The sequence below is a fragment of the Galeopterus variegatus genome, unplaced genomic scaffold (assembly GCF_000696425.1).
Source record: "Galeopterus variegatus unplaced genomic scaffold, G_variegatus-3.0.2 Scaffold521, whole genome shotgun sequence".
Classification (NCBI taxonomy): domain Eukaryota; kingdom Metazoa; phylum Chordata; class Mammalia; order Dermoptera; family Cynocephalidae; genus Galeopterus; species Galeopterus variegatus.
Window position 1 is genome coordinate 507645 of NW_007726632.1, and position 17541 is coordinate 525185.

Genomic DNA, 17541 nt, shown 5'->3' on the forward strand with positions numbered 1-17541 from the left:
CACTTCGAGGAAGAATGTAAAACTGTCTGAGTCTGGTGCCCCTTCACCATCAAAACAAACAGCAGCAGCAAAATTAAGGATCATCTGCCTTTTCATCTCTATAACTGCCATGGTGAGGGAAATGGAAATTGTTGAGAGTCTCTAGACCAGTCCTAGGCTGGAGTCACTGTTACTAGAAAGAACTTGGGGTTTGGGGGCAAAAGCTCTAGGTCCAAGCCCAGACCTTGCCACTTAGAAGCTGTGTGACCTGGAGCACATTGCTTGGCCTCTCTGAATCTCATTCCCTTTATACCTAAGAATGGGGGTGACATGCTTTGCTCACTGGGTTATGAGGCACATTAAATGAGATGACATGCAGGTGATTAGAACCAGGCAGTCTACAGAGCTGCTCTTTAGTATGCTGGTACCAAAACACACACCTTCATTCCTTCCCTCAACATAAAATTTTTATCAGCTACCACACAAGGCACTAGTGAATACAGAGATTAATAGTACTCCGTTCCAGTCATTCTCCCTCATTCTGCCCAGATGTTATCATAGAATATTTGAGTTAAAAACACTGTAGTGGCATCTGTCTCAGCCCAGTCCCTTGTAGCTTTCTCAAGATCACATCCCAGTAGCAGCATTCCTCTGGCTACCTGCGCCCCCCAGCTCACCCATGTTCCACCTCGGGCCCAGCACCCAGAAAGGATAGCAGGGCTGGGAATGGTGAGAGATGATGTCTCAGGAGAAGACAGGGTGAAGTGCATGGGCCCTGGGGTGACAACCCTAGGAAGCTGAGTGGGCCATTTCCCTGATGTGTTTAAGCCACTTTGTCCCCATCTGAGAATTCGAGTCTCCCTAGAAGCCTGATTTCCATTTCAAGGTTTCTTTGTGTAATAGGTTCTCTTGTCCCCATTTTACAGATGAATAAGCCAAGGCTTTGAAAGTAACTTGCCGCGGCTTTGCTCAAGGTCACCGATTAAGACTAGCCAACTCCACAGCCTGTCTTCTTTCCACCAAATCTTACTACATCTTCTGTGAGCTATCTGCTCGTAACCCAACTTTCTGTTGGGTTGTCTTTTTCTTATTGATATGCAGTAGTTTTAAAAAATATTCTGTATATTAATTCTTTGTGAGACAATATAGTGCAGCTCTTGGGAGCACACAGAATGGAGCCTGAATGCATAAGTTTAAAGTGTGGCTCTACCACTTACTAACGTTAAACACTGTACTTAGCTTCTTTGTGCCTCAGCTTGCTCACCTGTAAAATGGAAGAATAATAGTCCCCTCATCTCAGATAGCCCTTAAGACCAAATGAGCGAAACATGGTAAAATGCTCAGAACAGAGCCAGGCAACTTAGGAAGTGTCCCGTAAATATTAGTCATTATTATCATGTTGTTCCTGATGTTTCTTCCCTAGAATTGGATAGGACCTTCTTGAGTTAAATGGCCTGGGCATCTTTGCAGACTTCTCTCTCCACTCGTCTTACCCTCCAGCCATGTCCTCAGATCACCCCATCCTCTCCTTGCCTGCTTGCCTTTGCCAACGCTGTCACCTCCACCCAAATGTTCTCTCTGTCTTGTGGGCCTGGTAACGTATCCCAGGACCTGACTTCAGGCCCTCTCCCTTCAGGATGTCTTACTGGGCTGCTGCTTTCAGAAAGAATCCCAACCTCTATTGTATCATCTTTTTCATGGCAAGATACTATAGCACCTAGATAGGGACCTCCAAAGGGAAGGAACAGATCACGGTCAGCCTGGACTCCTCTGCAAGACCTGGCACTGTGCCTGGAACCCAGCAGGGGCCCAACCCCACTGGATGAATTGCCTTGAGCCCATCACGTGTTTCACGTTAGCCCAGGCTGACCAGCCTAGCCCCTTTTCTCCATGCCCCTAAATAGCTGAGAGCTGAGATCCCCAATTCCGCCTCTAAATAGCAGAGTTTCGCAAGAGGAGCTCACAGAAGCAACTCCGCATCATGGAGATGAAGGACTACCAAGCTCAAATCCTGGTAACACCACCAATCTGCTGTGTGACCTTAGGCACATCTCCCGACTTCCCCCTTCCATGTGACAGTCCAGTCGGGGAGAGACTCATTCTGCCACTATCATTGGTCATCTTCTATGAGCACTGGAGGGGAGAGGGGTCTGAATAAAATATGGATCCTGCCCCTAATGATTACACATTCCCATAGTGGGGATAATACAGATTTTAAAATATTGTAGGACAAAACAGGATTAGTGTCTTGAGCGAGGAACTGATAAAGTTCAGAAAAGGATCCCCCGGAAGGAGGTTCATCTGGGTCATTCTCAAATCCATTCTTTGCAGAAATCACGAAAGACATCAGGGAAAAAGTGGTATGTGGACCAGACTTTGAAAGATGTGTAAGCTTTAGAATGACAAAGAAGGGAGAAATTCTGGTAGTAAAAGAAAAATGTAGCACGGGTAGTTAAAATCACATGCCCTGAGAGCAAGCAGGAGAGAAGAGAAAAGATGGCGTGAGAGAGCGTTGCTCTGGGCCTGGGTTTCCTCGTCAGTCAATGAAGAGGCTGGACTACCTGACCTCCAGGGCCCTTTCCAGTTCTGACAGTCTGTGATTCAAATATTTGTGGCCTACATGTGGTCCAAACTGGTTTCTAGGCACCACCTTGTCACTCTCTTGTCTGTGCCCATCACCTATCCAAGTTGGTATAAACTTATGGGATTCAAAATAACCTTTGTATCAGCCCAAGCAAAATGTAATTAAGTGGAATCTGCATTCCAAAGCCAAACCAAGATCATATTTGTTTATTGTATTGAGATTATCCATCCCTATCCATGAGAGCTGACAACGTGAGCTGAATCCTAAATTCCCAGATTGGGACCGTCTTTGTGTGTCCCTCTGGGCCAAAAACAGACCCAGTGCCCGATAAAGCCTTCTTGTTAGAATGGTTGTTTTGTTCACTGTTCTTTCAGCTGGAGATCTTTGCCCTTCAGAAAAGCCAATGTCTCTGGTCACTGCACACAGCCAGAGGTCAGCACAAGGGATAGTGACACATTTGTGTTCCCAGGCAAGTGCAGGAGACAGGGATGGGCCCCCACTCCTATGTCAAAACCTGAGGTCAGCCGATTCCTAATGAGGAGCCTGCTCTGGAGAGGCAGCAGGAAGGAGAGAGACTCAGAGGACCAGCTCAAATCAAGGCCACATCCCTTACTAGCTGTGTGGCCTTGAGAAACTTGCTCAACTTCCCTGGGCCTCAAAATCCTCATTTATAAAACGAGAAAACAAAACCAAAAATGAAACAAAAAACATTATCTCTCTTAGAGGGTTATCGTGAGGATTAGAGATAATATATGTAAAATGCTTAACCCCAAAGAGGTCTCCATACATGATAAGTACTATCATTAATCTTGTTATTATTATTATTATTGTTCTGTGACAGTGCTATGCTGGTCCTGGGGATAAAAAGATGAAAAAGATATAGTCATACACCTACCTGCAGCAGGCAGACAGAAATAAGGGCCTATGATGCAAGACAGAAAGACGTAAGTGCACCAGGAATGAAACCAGAGGAGCAGTAATGTCTGCCCAGCAGGCTTATGTCAGGCCACATGGAAGGGGTCACATGTGAACCAAGTTTAAAGGACAGAGGAGGGGGTAGGTGCACACCAGGCAGGATGGAAAAAGGTGTGAAACCCACTTGGCACCTTGGTACTCTGGCATCAGTTACTGGGAGGTGAAGAAAAGCTGGTTGGTCCACCTGCCTTGGCAAAGGTGGGCTGCAGCTAAGAGCACTGCCTGATGGGAATGCTCACACTGGGGGCCGTTCCAGACACGACCCCTCGGGCCAGATTCCTCCTTGCCGCATCTTCTCCCTTCCCCAACACAGGGTCCCCAACACACTCCCAGCCCGGCCAAGACATGGTGATAACCCAGCACCCCAGAGCCCATTTGCATGGACAAGGGGCTGATACAGGCTTGTCTTCCAGAGCAGCAGCAGACACATCTGGCCTGCATCTGAGTGGTGCCCAAACCTCCCTGCTGGGGCCACAACAGCCGGTCAGTATGCTGGGGAAAAGCATGCTGGGAAACTCCCACAAGGAGCCCACATCAATATAATCAGGTCTGGTGGAAATTAAAAGCTATTAGGAACAGGGCCGGATTTATCTTTATATCCAATAACATGCATTGTAATGGTGATCATGCAGATGGGAAATTAAACCACATCTTGGCTTCACTGGAGGCCTTAATTTCAATTTATGTTTGTGCTACAGCCCTTGGCCCCCTCACCCTCACTCTGCCCACTCCAGAGAGACAGTTCACCCCAAGACCAAGTCCTTCCGGAGAGAAGTCAGGGGTGGGAGTCTGCCAGATCTAAGGGGAGAGGCTCTGCTCTATGCACACATCTTTAAATAGCAGGATTGAAGGAAGATGACCAGCATGAGGGAGGGGAAATTGGGGGGAGGCGAGCGGGGCCAGGTGTGGTGGGTGGCTTTGGGGAAAGGAAACCTCTCCCTACCCTGGGAAAAGCACAGCCAAGAAGCCATTAGAGTTGCCATCACCAGCTCCGGGAGAGCCACAATAGCCAGGAAGCCTAACTTGTGAGCAAAGCAATACCCAACTCAAGGAGCTTGTTTAGGTCCCAAGTCTTTAATTCTTCCCAGACTCCCTCAGGAAGAAGTGGTGGAGGGCCAGCTCCCATTCATAGGGACCTACACTCACCATGGGCACCTCTTCCCAGGGCACATGCTCTCCCCAAGGGGATGCCTCCTGGGGCCCTGATTGGCTCACATCAGCCTCCCGTTCCCTCTCCTGCTTTCTAGCACCTGCTCCTGCCAGCCCTGTGGTTTGTGGAGAGTCTGAGCCCAGCCCTTGCAGATCCAGAGATCAAAGGAAACACAGTTCCCCCTGCTCCAGAAGCCTACCCTGAAATGTCAGAGGGAAGTAACTCTGGCTCCTCCATGTTTCCTTAACCTTCAGGACAACTATTCATTAAATCTCCCCCCACCATGAGAAGCTACCATTCAGCCTCTCCAACTCAAAGTACACACACACACACACACACACACACACGCGCGCACGCACACACACACGCACACACAGCACACACACACTGGGTATCGTGTGAATATGGATAGCAGACAATCCTATTTTTATAAAAAAAATCAATAAACTATTTGCATTGTCCGAAATTAAAGCTTGCGACAAGCGGGCCCAAGCTCTGGTCCCTTACCTCCAGAGCCTGGAGGCAAAACTCCACTCTCTCTTGCTCTCATGGATTCTTCTGGGAGCATGTTATTTGGATTTGTGAGCTTTAAGAAGACTGTCCCTGCATCTGACACATAGCTGTAGAAGGATCTAGAATGATTATGGATGGGGCTGGAGGGCTGGGCAGGAGAAGAAAATTCTCCCAGGCCAAAGGAAAGAAAAGGGTTCTACAGAAGAAAAGTTTAATAATACAGCCCTGCAGATTAGCATCAAGGCCACTTCCCTGGTAATTATGCCCTTTGGGGCCAGCAGCCCAGCCTCAACATCAAAGACAGCCCTGAAGCACCAACTGCAAGGGCGCCTGGGGAAGCTCACTGCCTCCAGCTCCTAAGCACAGGAGCCCGTTAACCTTCCTTCTCTGCTGTCCGCTCTGGTTTTCTTACTACCCCATGGCCACCGTGCTCATCCTTATTTCAATGGTTCTGTCCCTACTGTTTCCAGATTTCTTCAGAATTCTTACAACCATCCATTCATCTGTTCACTGAACGGTTAGTGAGCATTTACCCTGAGTGAGTGTGGAAGGAGCCAGGGACATGTGGATGAAAACAACCCAGTTCCCACCCTTGGGAAACTCAGGTTTGTGGGGAATGTGGAATTTGTTACATAGTAGAAACTCATACAACACAACAGAAAATACCAAGTACAAAGAGGAGAATGTCTCTCCCAACTAATAATAGCTACAATCCAGCCTCAGTATGTGTCAGACAGTGTTCTAACCATTGTACATACGTTAACTCATTCCATTCTTACTTGAACCCTATGAACCCATTTTACAGTTGGGGAAACTGAGGGGGTAAATTACTTGTCCAGTTAGTAAGCAATGGAGTGAGTTTCAGACCATAGGCAGTCTGGTCCTACATTCTAGGCTCTCAATCACTACACTAGACTTGGTTCCACAAAGCCTTCCCCACAAAAGCCAACATTGATTTTTTTTTCCCCCTTACTGAGGCCAAAACCTTCATTGCCTACAGCACACATTTAATGCCTCCATTGTATCCAGAGTAACATTTTGTTGAATACATTTGTGTAAGTGGGAAGAGGCCTTTCTGTGTGGGTTAAGAGCACAGGCTGAAAAAAAACAGACCTGGGTTCAAGCCCCCACCCTCTTCTTAACAGACATGTGACCCAGAAGTTACTCTACTTCGTTGAGCCTCAGTTTCCTCTTCTGTAAAATGGAGGGGGCAGAAATACATTTAAGGACTTTTGCAAGGATAAAATGAGGTCATATATCAAAGTTTCTTAGCCCAGTGCCTGGCATATGGTAAGCACTCAAAAATTTTAATATGACAATTATTATTGTTATTTTAATGGATGATGATTAGTCCATAAACTCAAGTGTATAAGAAATACCACATTTCTTTACGTTCTTTAAATCACCTTAAATCTGACTCTGCTAGATAGGCAGGAAATTGTCTCCATCTTTATTAGAGGGACTCCCCAGGGTTCCTCTGGTCCTCACCAGCTCATGGTCCCTGCCTGCATGATCCCTTTGGGTCTTGGGTTGCACCTCATGCCTCATTTGGACAGAAGAACCTTGGCTTCAGTCCCGGGCCCTGTGGGCCCCCACACAGACACCCCATGGGGTCCACCTACTTCTTCCAGCTGCACCCACTGGCAGTACAGTACCAGCCCTGCCCTGGCATGCTTTTGTCTCCCGTTTATTCCTTGCCCTCCCAGGCTCCCCTCCCAAGCAGAACACCCATCCTACCCTTTTCTATGTTTTCACAAAAGACAGGAAAGGCAGTTGTCTTCAAGTCACTTTGGATCCCTGTCCTGCCACAAGCTCTGAAGCCAGGAGATATAATGGTCTGGCCATCTGCTTCGAACAGAGAGAAGAAAAAAGTACTGAGGCCTAAACACAAATTAATGTCTCAAAAAACTATCCTGCCATGTTAGTTGCCAATATTCCTAAGCATTGGTTTGTCTCCTACCCATACACTGGAACCACCTAGGGAGTATTAGAAAAAGCTGACGTCCAGATTCCACTCCTGAGAAATTCTGATTCAACTGATTTGAGGTTGGGCCCAAGCATTGGTGTTTTTAAAGAGCTCCCCAGGGATTTGAACGAGGAGCAGGATTAAGAACCCCTTTCATGCATAGAAATCCTGTTTTCCCCAACTAACCTGTAAACCCTGAGGAACAAGAATCATTCATACAACCAGCTACGAGAACCTCATGCCTGGGGGGCACCCAGAGAACACCTGGTCAAGTTCCTCTGTTTTGCAGAAAGGAAAACAAAGGTCCTTGGTAGAGAAAGGAAGAAAAAGCAGCAGAAGCTCTACAATGTGCAGAAATGTAGGAGTAAGTGGTGGAAAATCCTGCAGTTTTGTAACTAGAAGCCTAGAGGTATTTTAAGGACTTGAGGTCTTCTCTTGAGGTTTCTAGACCTGTTTTTCTGTTGGAGGGACAACTCTGCAGAGAGAAATAGGAACCAATAATGAGGGATTCACAATCACAGCAGCTGTAATGAGATGAACCTACAACATGGTATTAACCCCATCTCCCAACAGCTGCCATGGAGTGAGGCCAGCTAGAATTCTGATGGAGTCATTAGCCAACTCATGCAAAATTCCCATATGCATGCTTACTCGAAGAATCCTCTCGAAGGATCCAGTGCTCATTGCTCTAGTCATTCCATGCAGGAACATAAACCACAAACCAGCCTTTTATCCTCCTCTCAAGCAGCTTTCACAGATAAGGTGCCTCCAGCCTTGCCTCCCACCCCTTAGAGCAAGGTCACACAAAATCCCAGTGGTCAGGAAGGATGGTGGCCCCCTCTCCTGTGGGGGAACAGAAACCACCCCTTGTCTAACGGGACCTTCACACACCCAGCAGAGGCCACTGGCACGCAGGTCTTCACCACCCCACCTGGAGATGTACAGACCGAGACCAAGCACGCATTTTTGCTGAAGCACCACCAGACTAATAACAAATCACCCACCAGACCAATCTCAAGCTCTTGCTTAGCTCAACAACTGACTCAGACGCCTCTACTTTATCCATCCTCCACCCAAGCATCCCTGCCTGCCACACCCATGATTCTTTCTTACCTGGGATGATGGAGACTGTGTCTTTCTCCCAAGACACAACGCTAACATATTCCTGCACTGAGGAGGGGATGAGGCACTTGAAGACGGCCACGTTTCCACGCATTGACCTTTGATCCTCCACCCGGACGGTGTAGGGTTCCCTGAAGACTGTAGAGAGATTGGGAATGGGGAAGAGGAGTGTCACAAGGATATGGGGGGCAGCACCCGCAGCCTCACCTCCTCACTTCTGTCCTCCCACCTCCTGCTTACCCAGCCCAGAGGTTCCAGCCGTGACCTTGTTCCTGTCTGGGCAACTCCTTCTCCATCAACCTCCTCCCCGCCCCACTGGACAGCTACTCTCCCTCCAAAATGTCTAGCCTTCCTCTATGAGATTATACATCCAAATTCCAACCTTTCCCAGTTTGGCAAGTATTAGTGAATCGTGTTAGTTAGATTGAAAGGGTCTTGAGGGCAGCACCTAAACCCTGCAATGTCATCATATTCAACAAGGGGGTGTGTAGCTAATAAGGGAATTTGATAGAATTCCCCTAGAGAAACCAAACCGGATTTCCCATACTATTCCTTTTATTTTGGACTGTAATTTGCCAAAATAAAACTCATGACACGTGATCTGACAACAGAGTTTTGTGCCATTTCAATGTGAAAGGCAGCCTGAGAAATGTAGTTCAGATACTGAACTTTCTGGAAGGCCTAGGTGGTTTAGAAGGACAATGGGAGACACCATTTGAAACTGTGATTGTCTCTGAGAATGCAGAACTCAGAAACATGGACACAGTCTCAAAGATTCTCCAAAACAAAATATCCTTGCTGCTTTCTCTTACTTCCTGACAGTCCTGCAGCCTCTGGAGCACTCCCCTGCCCCAGCCTTGCCCTGCCTTCAGACCTATCCCCTCTCCCACAGTGTCCACCTCCTGCCTCGCTCCTAAGATTGTTCTGGGGCACTGTCACCTGCAGCCGCTCTATGTATCAGGTCCTATAGGTGGACTGATCCAGCATTAGAAACTAGATTGAGGGTCCTGCCTCTACCCAGTCTTCGGCCAACTTGATCCTTCGGCTTCTCTGCCAAGCAGAGCTGGAACATCCAGAGCCCCGCTGCCTACCAACCTTGTCCCTCAGCAGGCATCTGGGCAGCACACCCTCCTCCTCTCCCTGCCACAGTTGCCAGGGCAACTCCTATGGCCCTTGCAGAACTCCCCCCCCCAACCAGCTGTGCACATGCAGCCCCTCTGGCATCATCAGGAGCCTCCTAACTAGTTGTGTTTCCAGTTGATCTGGCCCTCCCCAGGTCTTTATTCTTCCTCCTTCTCCGTATTGTGGCTGTGATGGGAAAGAGATGCAGTGAAGGTGGAGAGACAGAGAGGAAAGCCACTGCTGGCTCTCTGGGCTGTGGTCCAGCCCTTCCGTGGGCTTGGGCAGGGCGCTGCCTCCAGATGTGGGGGAGCACAGAGGAGAATGAGGGGAGCTGACCCTGGAGGGAGGCAGAGAGGTGGAGGGAAAGGGTGGTGCAGAACGCAGCACGGAGGTCGGTCCCAGGGAGTCCGGAGGCTAACAGTGAGGAGCATCAAGCCAGCAGGCCCCGCCCCCTCTAGTGGCCAGCTGTGTGATCCTGGACAACAGTTAGTCAACCTTTGCAGCCTCAGTTTCCTCATTTGTAAAACAGCATGTAAAAGGCCAGCCCATGGAAAGCACTGCAACAATGCTGCTTTTCATGACAGCTGCGCCTCTGTGATTAACTGGCTACAGGCCCTTAGGCAAGTGACTTAACCTCTCTTTGTCTCAGTGCCCTCATTTGTAAAAAAACACTTAACAGACTTACTGTGAAAACTGCATCCTCACCTAATGACAGGCATGTCACAGGAAACATGATGTCCCTTCCATTTAGCCCAATCCTCTAAGCTGTGGAAGCCAGAACTAGACTCCAAATCCAGACCTCAGGGCTCCCAGCCCAGCACTTGGTGTTGCATTAGGGGAACAGCGCAAAGGACCTACTCCCAAAAAGAGATTCCATAGGGAGCCCAGGGAGGGGAGAAACCCAGAGCATGGCCCTGGGTGCTAAGGGCTCATAGTCCACCCTATAGAAACCGATGGTCTGCAGCAGAGCTCTCCCTCCATCGCACCCCTAAACACCCCTACTCTCAGCTACTTGGAACCTTGTCCTCATGAGAGGCACTCCTAAGGCAGTAGGACCCAGAAGTCAGAGAGGGTCTGTCACTAGGCACGATGGCTGGGAGACCCTCCCCAGAATCACTCTCCTGAGTCTGCCCAACACAATCAGCAGGAAAGATGGTGCCCTAGGCTCGGTGCCATTGCAGTGAGCTGGCTAGAACGCCCCCTGCCCCTTCCCACCCAAAAAGCCCTTCTAAGAAAACCCTTCCCCAAACCTCAGTGCTTTATCACTCCTCGCGGCACACCTTACCACTGACAATGATACACCAGTGTCTCATAATGGCCTAGGTAAGAAGAGCTGATCTAAGCCATCCCCTCGCCTCTAGACCTAACCCAGAGAAATGAGACTTTCTATCTTCTTTAAAGAGACCGCCTGAGAAATCCTTGCTTCTTTGCCTCCATCAACTCTTCCAAAAAACCAAATCCTTCACTGCTAAGAGTTTTCCATCATGACTTCTACCTGTTCTCATGAGATGGGTTATACTCAAACGTCCATCAGCAGTAGAATGGACAAGTAAAGTGCAGTCCAGTCGCACACAGAATACTTTCCAGCAATGGGAGCAAACGACCTACACAACCACAGGGTAACCCACAAACAGACGAGTGAACAAAAGGTTCAAGAGAAGACATACTATAGGGTTCCATTTACACAATGAACAAAAACAGGCAAACACCTGCATTGTTACAAGTCGGGATAGTGGTTCCTCTTAGAAGAATTATGACCCCAAAAAACCATTTGGGAGGCTTCTGAGGTGCTGATGTTGTATTTTTTGATCTGGGTATTTGAACTTTGAGAAAATTCATCAAGCTACATACTTATAATATCTGCCCTTTTCTTTGTAAATTTCAATGAAAGGCTTTTTTAAAAAAAATAGAAACTGCACGTTTTCTATGAGTCAAAGGCTGAAGTGAGCGCTGTACTGAAATGAGCGCTTTCTCATTAACCATCACATGTAGTGATGCAGGAGGTAGGTGCTAGCATCGACTTTGCAGATGTGAAAACTGAGGCTTAGAAAGGTGTCTTCTCTGCCCAAGGACACACAGTAAGTGGCAGAACTAAGATTCAAAGGAAAACAACAAACCTGTCTTTGAGTAAATGATTTCTTCCAACCCCCCCCCCCCAGCACTGTACCCTCCTATCCTCAGAACGATGGCGCTGTGGACCCCAGTCCCTATGCCAGCCCTTCCTACTGAGCTTCCCAGTTGGGCAGTGGGCATCTCGTCCCTTACCTGCTTTGACGCGGATGTTGGGGCTCCGGATCTTGCCGGCAGCATTCTCCGCGGTGCAGAAGTAGTCATTGTCGTGGATAAAGCTATTGAAGGCGGAGGGGGAGAAGGGGTAGAGCTGCAGCGTCCCGTTGGCATGGACGTGCCGGATGTGTGGTACGTCATAGATGTCGTCCCCCGTAGCCAGGTACCATCGAAGAGCCGCGCTGGGGGAGCCCGCGGCTGGGCAGGGCACCACCACCCCCACAGAGCTGGAGAAGGTCACCTGCTGCAAGGAGTCATTTACAAAGTAGAGGCTGGTGCCAACATCTTCAGGGCGGGCTGCAGGGGAGGCAGGAGAGAGACTCGGTTATGATGAGCTCTAAGAATACTGCATCCAGGTAGGCCACGGAGGCCTGTAACAGCCAGCATTCATCCCACCTTCAAGCATCAGTCGTTCAATGACAATTATTGAGCGCTGACTATACACCAGGCACTGGCAAAGGTGAATATGAGTTCCTGATCTATAGAAGCTTCCAACCTTGCACAGGAATGACAAAGGTTGAAAGTCTCATCCTCCATGCCAAGACAAGTCCATGGGGGCCGGGGTGGAGGGGGGTGGCTGACACACACTCTGTGTTGAAGGGTCCAAAGTCAGGATTTGCTGTTGACATCCACACATGAGGAGAGACACTGGAATGATTAGATAAATAAGCACATACAGAGCACCTGCTACATACAGCAGGTTCCTACCCTTTACCTCGGTTCATCTGCACAACTCTGAGAGGAGATGGTATCACTCTTTTATCACCTCTTTTTATAGGCTGCGAAGAGTTATGTGATTTGTCTAAGATCGCACAGCTAAGTTACGGAATGGGACACTTGAACCCATCACTCCTAAAGAGGATTTTAGTGCTCTTTCCACCATCCCACAAACAAAAGGTAAATGATTTCAAAACCATGTGCTAGGAGGAATGGCTGCAGGAATTGGGATCCTCCCCTGGAAGATGGGAGATTGTAGGAGACCTTGAGAGCTGTCTCCCACCCATGGAGGTCGATTTGGAAAACGTATTACCACAAACAGCTGAATGAGGACCAGCAGTAAGGTGGGGGATAAGATCAGGCTCGGGGAGCAAGAGGCCCTGCCTCTAAACCCAGCCCAGACACACTTGACTGCAGAATTCCCTTCCCCTCTGATCATCTGCTCCTTCACTTGTAAAATGGGGGGAGGGGTGGGCAAGACTTCAAAGCCCCCGTCCATCTCTGACATGTTGCCATCCCAACCCTCACCTGCGCAGGAGAATGTGCTCATGGCTACAGCTGACAACGGTAGGGCCACCCGACAGGGAGGATGGGCCATCTGCTCCTCTCATCCCAGCACAGGGCCTTCGTGTTTCCTGCTCTTATCCCAGCAGCCCTGAATGTTAGAATCAGGGGGTCCACCTTCCCTCCCGAGGAGCCTGCCCCTTTAAGAAGGCTACCTCCAGGCACGTGGAAGCAAACTCAGGGGGAGAGAGGACCTGGTCCCAGGTCTCCAGCTGGAAGCCACTCCCTCTCTACCAGGAAGATCAAGGAGCAAACAAACCACTCTGCTGCTTGTTTAAAGAACATGGCAGGGGACCCAACTTGACCTCAATTTCCACAACTTTATGGGAAGGGGGAGGACCCACATCCAGCTGTATTAATATTCTTGGCTTAACTCTAAGCTGAGCCTCTAGGGAGAATATACCGGGCAGCTCGTTGAGGAAGGCCATTAAGCCTCATTGGCCAGAGCAATTCACATCGTCTCATAAAAAGCCGTGATGAAGCCATTAGCAGCGGTGCTGGAAAACACATTCGCGGGTTCCTTGCAGCGGTGTCAGGGGCCTCCTCTTAGCAAATGCATTTGCTGTCCCCACCAGGCACTGCACCCTTAGGGACTGAAAGGTACTTGGAGAGAGCAGGGGGCCACGTTGCCTCCCACCCTCCTCCTCATGCTGCCTCCCTTGTGACAGTCACAGGGTTGGTGGTTGAGCAAGTCTGCTCTGTGGGGGACCCACAGAAGCTCCCAAAGCATGCCCAGCTCACTGTTACCAGAGTATTCCCCACCATGAAATCATACCGTGTCACAGGTAAGCAAACTGAGGTGTAGGGGGGCTTCTCTTAGGATCCACACTTACCAGATCCCACTCCCATGAGCCAGCTCACCTTCTGAAAGACTTCCTCACCAAGGTTCACTCAACGAATACATGCTAAGCCTCTTCCGTGTGCCAGACACTTTGCTCGTGTGACCTTTAGTTCTCCCAGCAGCCCTGAGCTAGGTACTATTATTATCCCCGTTTACAGATGAGGAAACTAAGGCAGTGAGAGACCAAATGCTGGGATGCCGACTCAGGCAATCTGACCCCAGAGTTGCTTTCTTGATGTATGGCCACAGTGTGACAATTGCAGTAATAAAGAGGGGACCTTCACCTTCCTCAAACACAACCCAGCCATCAACTTCCACTTTCAGCTGGCAAAGAACAGGATTAATACACATGCACATACACACACAGGTACACACATACAAACATTTCTCCAGGGAGCAGCCCCTGTTGGACTCTGGTCATTTCAGATAATCTTTAGCTTTTGGGAGCAGGGACATGGCTCTGGGCTTCTGGGAGCTTCTGGAGACAACCTAGTTAATGAGACACCTTCACCACAGCAGCCGCATGGATTTTGGAAGCCAAAATCCATCAAGGTACAGAAAGATTCTACTTTGTGCCTGACAAATGGACTCAGGAAACAGAGGAAGATCCCTGACAGGAGGCATTCAGGACTGTGTGACTCCTGGGAGAGGGTAAGTAAATACTTAAGGATAAGTATGATGTTGCCCTCCGTAAAGATGGTACCTCCAGCAGTAACAGTAGCCACCACTGATTTCACTGTTAACTACAGGCCAGGCTCAGTTCCAGGCCCATTCCAAATATTACATTTCTATTATAAAGGAGTCACAACTCTGTAGGGGTATTTTACAGATAAGGAAATTAAAACTCTGAGAAGTTACCCAAAGTTGCACAACGTGCATGTGCCAGAGCTGGGACTGGAACCTGACTTTGCCTTACATCAGAGCCAGAAGAAGGCATCACTTGCTGTACAAACCATGCCGAAGACAAATTGAACCACAAAATCTGGTTTTCCAGGCTGAGTACCCCTCCCCACTCTTTCCTCCATCCCAATCCCAACCCAAACACACATTCTGAGTCCCCTTCTCTCCTGGCTGTTAATCCATTCCACTCTCCCTGCCTCCCGGTGACAGCCCCTTCCTTCCCCGGCCCCCTCTGCCCACCAGGAGCATCAACTACAATGACAGCAGCCTTCCTGCACTTCCAGGCCTCGGATCTTGCCAGAGCCAAGGACACAAGGTTCCCAGCAACTACAAATGGGTAGCTTTAATTGATGAATTGACTGGGATTGTCCAGCCACCTGTCAAGGCTGATGAAATGGCAGATTTATAGCAAAAGGAGAGTAGCCTCATATTTCTCCCACCCTGGGATGTGAGCTGCTGTCCTCTGAGTCTGGGGGAGCTGGGGAGGATTAGACACACCATTCATTTCTGCTTACGGCCCTGACAGTGCATTGCCATTATGAAACATCACCCTCAGGTGTAAAACAATAGCATTTTGCACTTACGTTGGGTTCATATTTTACTATCACAAGGCACCTGTCAGCTCAGAATGCAGAAGCTCTTAAGTAAACATTAATTTAGCCTCACCCTATCTGCCAAGAGAAAGAAAGGAGTGAGCAAATCTATGAAGGGGAAACTGAGGTACTAGCCACCAAATATCTCAAGTCTCTGCTATATGCCAAGTTGAAGGCTAGGCACAAGGGCAGAAGGTGAACGGCCACAGAAGCAACGGGTACATTCAGTCACCCAGGCAACCACGGGAGTAGCAGGGGCCTGAGGTCCTCACTCTGACCTCATGGGGTCTGGTGTGGCCTCTACAGTGGGGGCTTCCTCTCCTTCTCAGGCTCCTATTTGAATCTTTAGAGCAGTGGCAAAGCCAAAGCAAGCCTGGAGAGGCACAGGGAGGCATAGTGCCACAGACAGAGCCCTGGATCGGGGGTCTGACAGAACCACCTTCCCTCTTGAGGCTCTCCCCTCACTTGCTGTGTAACCTCAGGCAAGCTGCTTGGCCTTTCTGAGCGTCAATGTCCTCATTTACAAAAGGGGTGTGTTGGGGAGGGGGGTGGAGATTGCACCATCTTACTTGTCCCCAGGGCTGCTGAGCAGGTGAGCTGGAACGTGAAAGTTCTTTGTTCCCCACAATAGGGATGTATGAATATGAGAGATGGGGATTGTTACTCTAGTCCCAGCTCTCCCTGAGGGGTCAAGGGTGCCTAAGGTTACTGCAAAGGATGACCAGGGCACAGCTCCACCCTGCAGCTCTGCAGAATTCAAACTCCTCTCCAACCCCTACTTCCTCTCAGCTGGCTCCCACACCCTTCTGTGCCCCGCCTGCGCCCTCCACCCCCAGGTCCTCTCTGACCCAGGGACCAGGAAAGACTTTGTATCCCTTCAGGAGTTATTTACCAAGCACCAGCCACATGCTCCGCAGTATCCCAGGTATGGTAGGAGACATCAAAGACAGGGGAGAATGGCCCCACCTTCCAGGAGCTTGTAAAGGAGGTGGCAAACAGGATAGGGGGTTAAACAACATTGTGGGGCCATGGACAGGGAGGAAGGGTTGAAAGTACTGATTCAGAAACAAGAGCCATGGGGAGGAAGCAGGTAAGTTACTCAGCAGCCAGAGAAAAGCTTTGAGAAGCATGGCGGGAAGCGGGGGGGGGATTGTGAGCTGAGCATGGAAAAAAGATCTGAATGAGTGGGATGGTAGGATGGGATATAAGAAGACACTCCAATGAAGGACAGCCTGAACAGTCACACAGCGGCAGGAATGGGTAGGGCACGTTTGGGGGACCCTGCAGAAACCTTCCATGCTGGGACACTGGGAGGGCTTGAGGAGAAGAGGTAAAACCAGCGGGATTGAGGGGCTGACACTGTGGAAGGCAGTGGGGAATACCTGGAGGTCCACAAGCTTGGAAAAGCACGGTGCAGGGTGTCCCCTGACAGTGGCGACTGAGATTATTCAAAATCTTGTAGTCCTTATGCCTAACTGCATTTTGGCAGGACGCCTATTTCCGTGAAGACTTGGTCTAACTAATGGTACTGAATTCTTGGAAAAAAGGAGACTAACATTTATGGAGCACCTACTGTGTGCTAGGCTCTGGGCTGGGGTGCTTCAAGGGCATTTTCTCATTTAGTCTTCACACAGAGGTATGAGGTGGGGGTCCTGTTGCTCTCGGTCTACAGGTGAGGAAAAAGAGGTTCGGGGGCCCTGATAACTTCTCCAAGATCCTACAGCTGGAAAGAGATGGAGCCAAAATTCAACCGAGGTCAGTCTGCCTCCAAAGCCCAGGGTTTTTCTGTCCCAACACTGAAGAGTTCAAAGTTTGGGGCCTTATGAGGTTTCTCCTTTACCTCTTCCCACCAAGCCATTCCCAATTTGGAAAGCAAATCCCCTGACAGGAGACTCCCACTCTCCCCCCAAATCCTAGTCACTCCCCCCAACTCTTTCTTCCCTCTGCAGACAGAACCAGGCATATTTACAGAAAGAAAGAAGAGGAGGGGGACATTTCATAAATAAAGAGAAAGACAAACTCAGATCAACAGCAAAGCTTCCTCTGGTCAAAGGGGGAAATGGATTTTTAATAGAAAATGGAAGTTATGGGCTTGGTTGTCATGTGACAGACGCCCAGACTTAAACCCATTTAATCTTCTCTGCCGTTTAACATTGAGCACCACCCTGATGCTGTGTTTCATAAAACAGGCTCCCAATCGTTAGGAGATTAGAAGTGTAGAAATAGAGC

General features: G+C 49.2%; 1 protein-coding gene across 1 annotated transcript in view; it reads right to left on the reverse strand.

The window, feature by feature from the left end:
- Positions 1-17541, reverse strand: part of DSCAML1 (Down syndrome cell adhesion molecule like 1) — a 352668-nt gene that overhangs the window by 323314 nt on the left and 11813 nt on the right. The window contains 2 exon segments of the mRNA XM_008569631.1: positions 8281-8427; positions 11677-11994. Of these exon segments, the coding sequence (XP_008567853.1) occupies positions 8281-8427; positions 11677-11994 (465 nt within the window).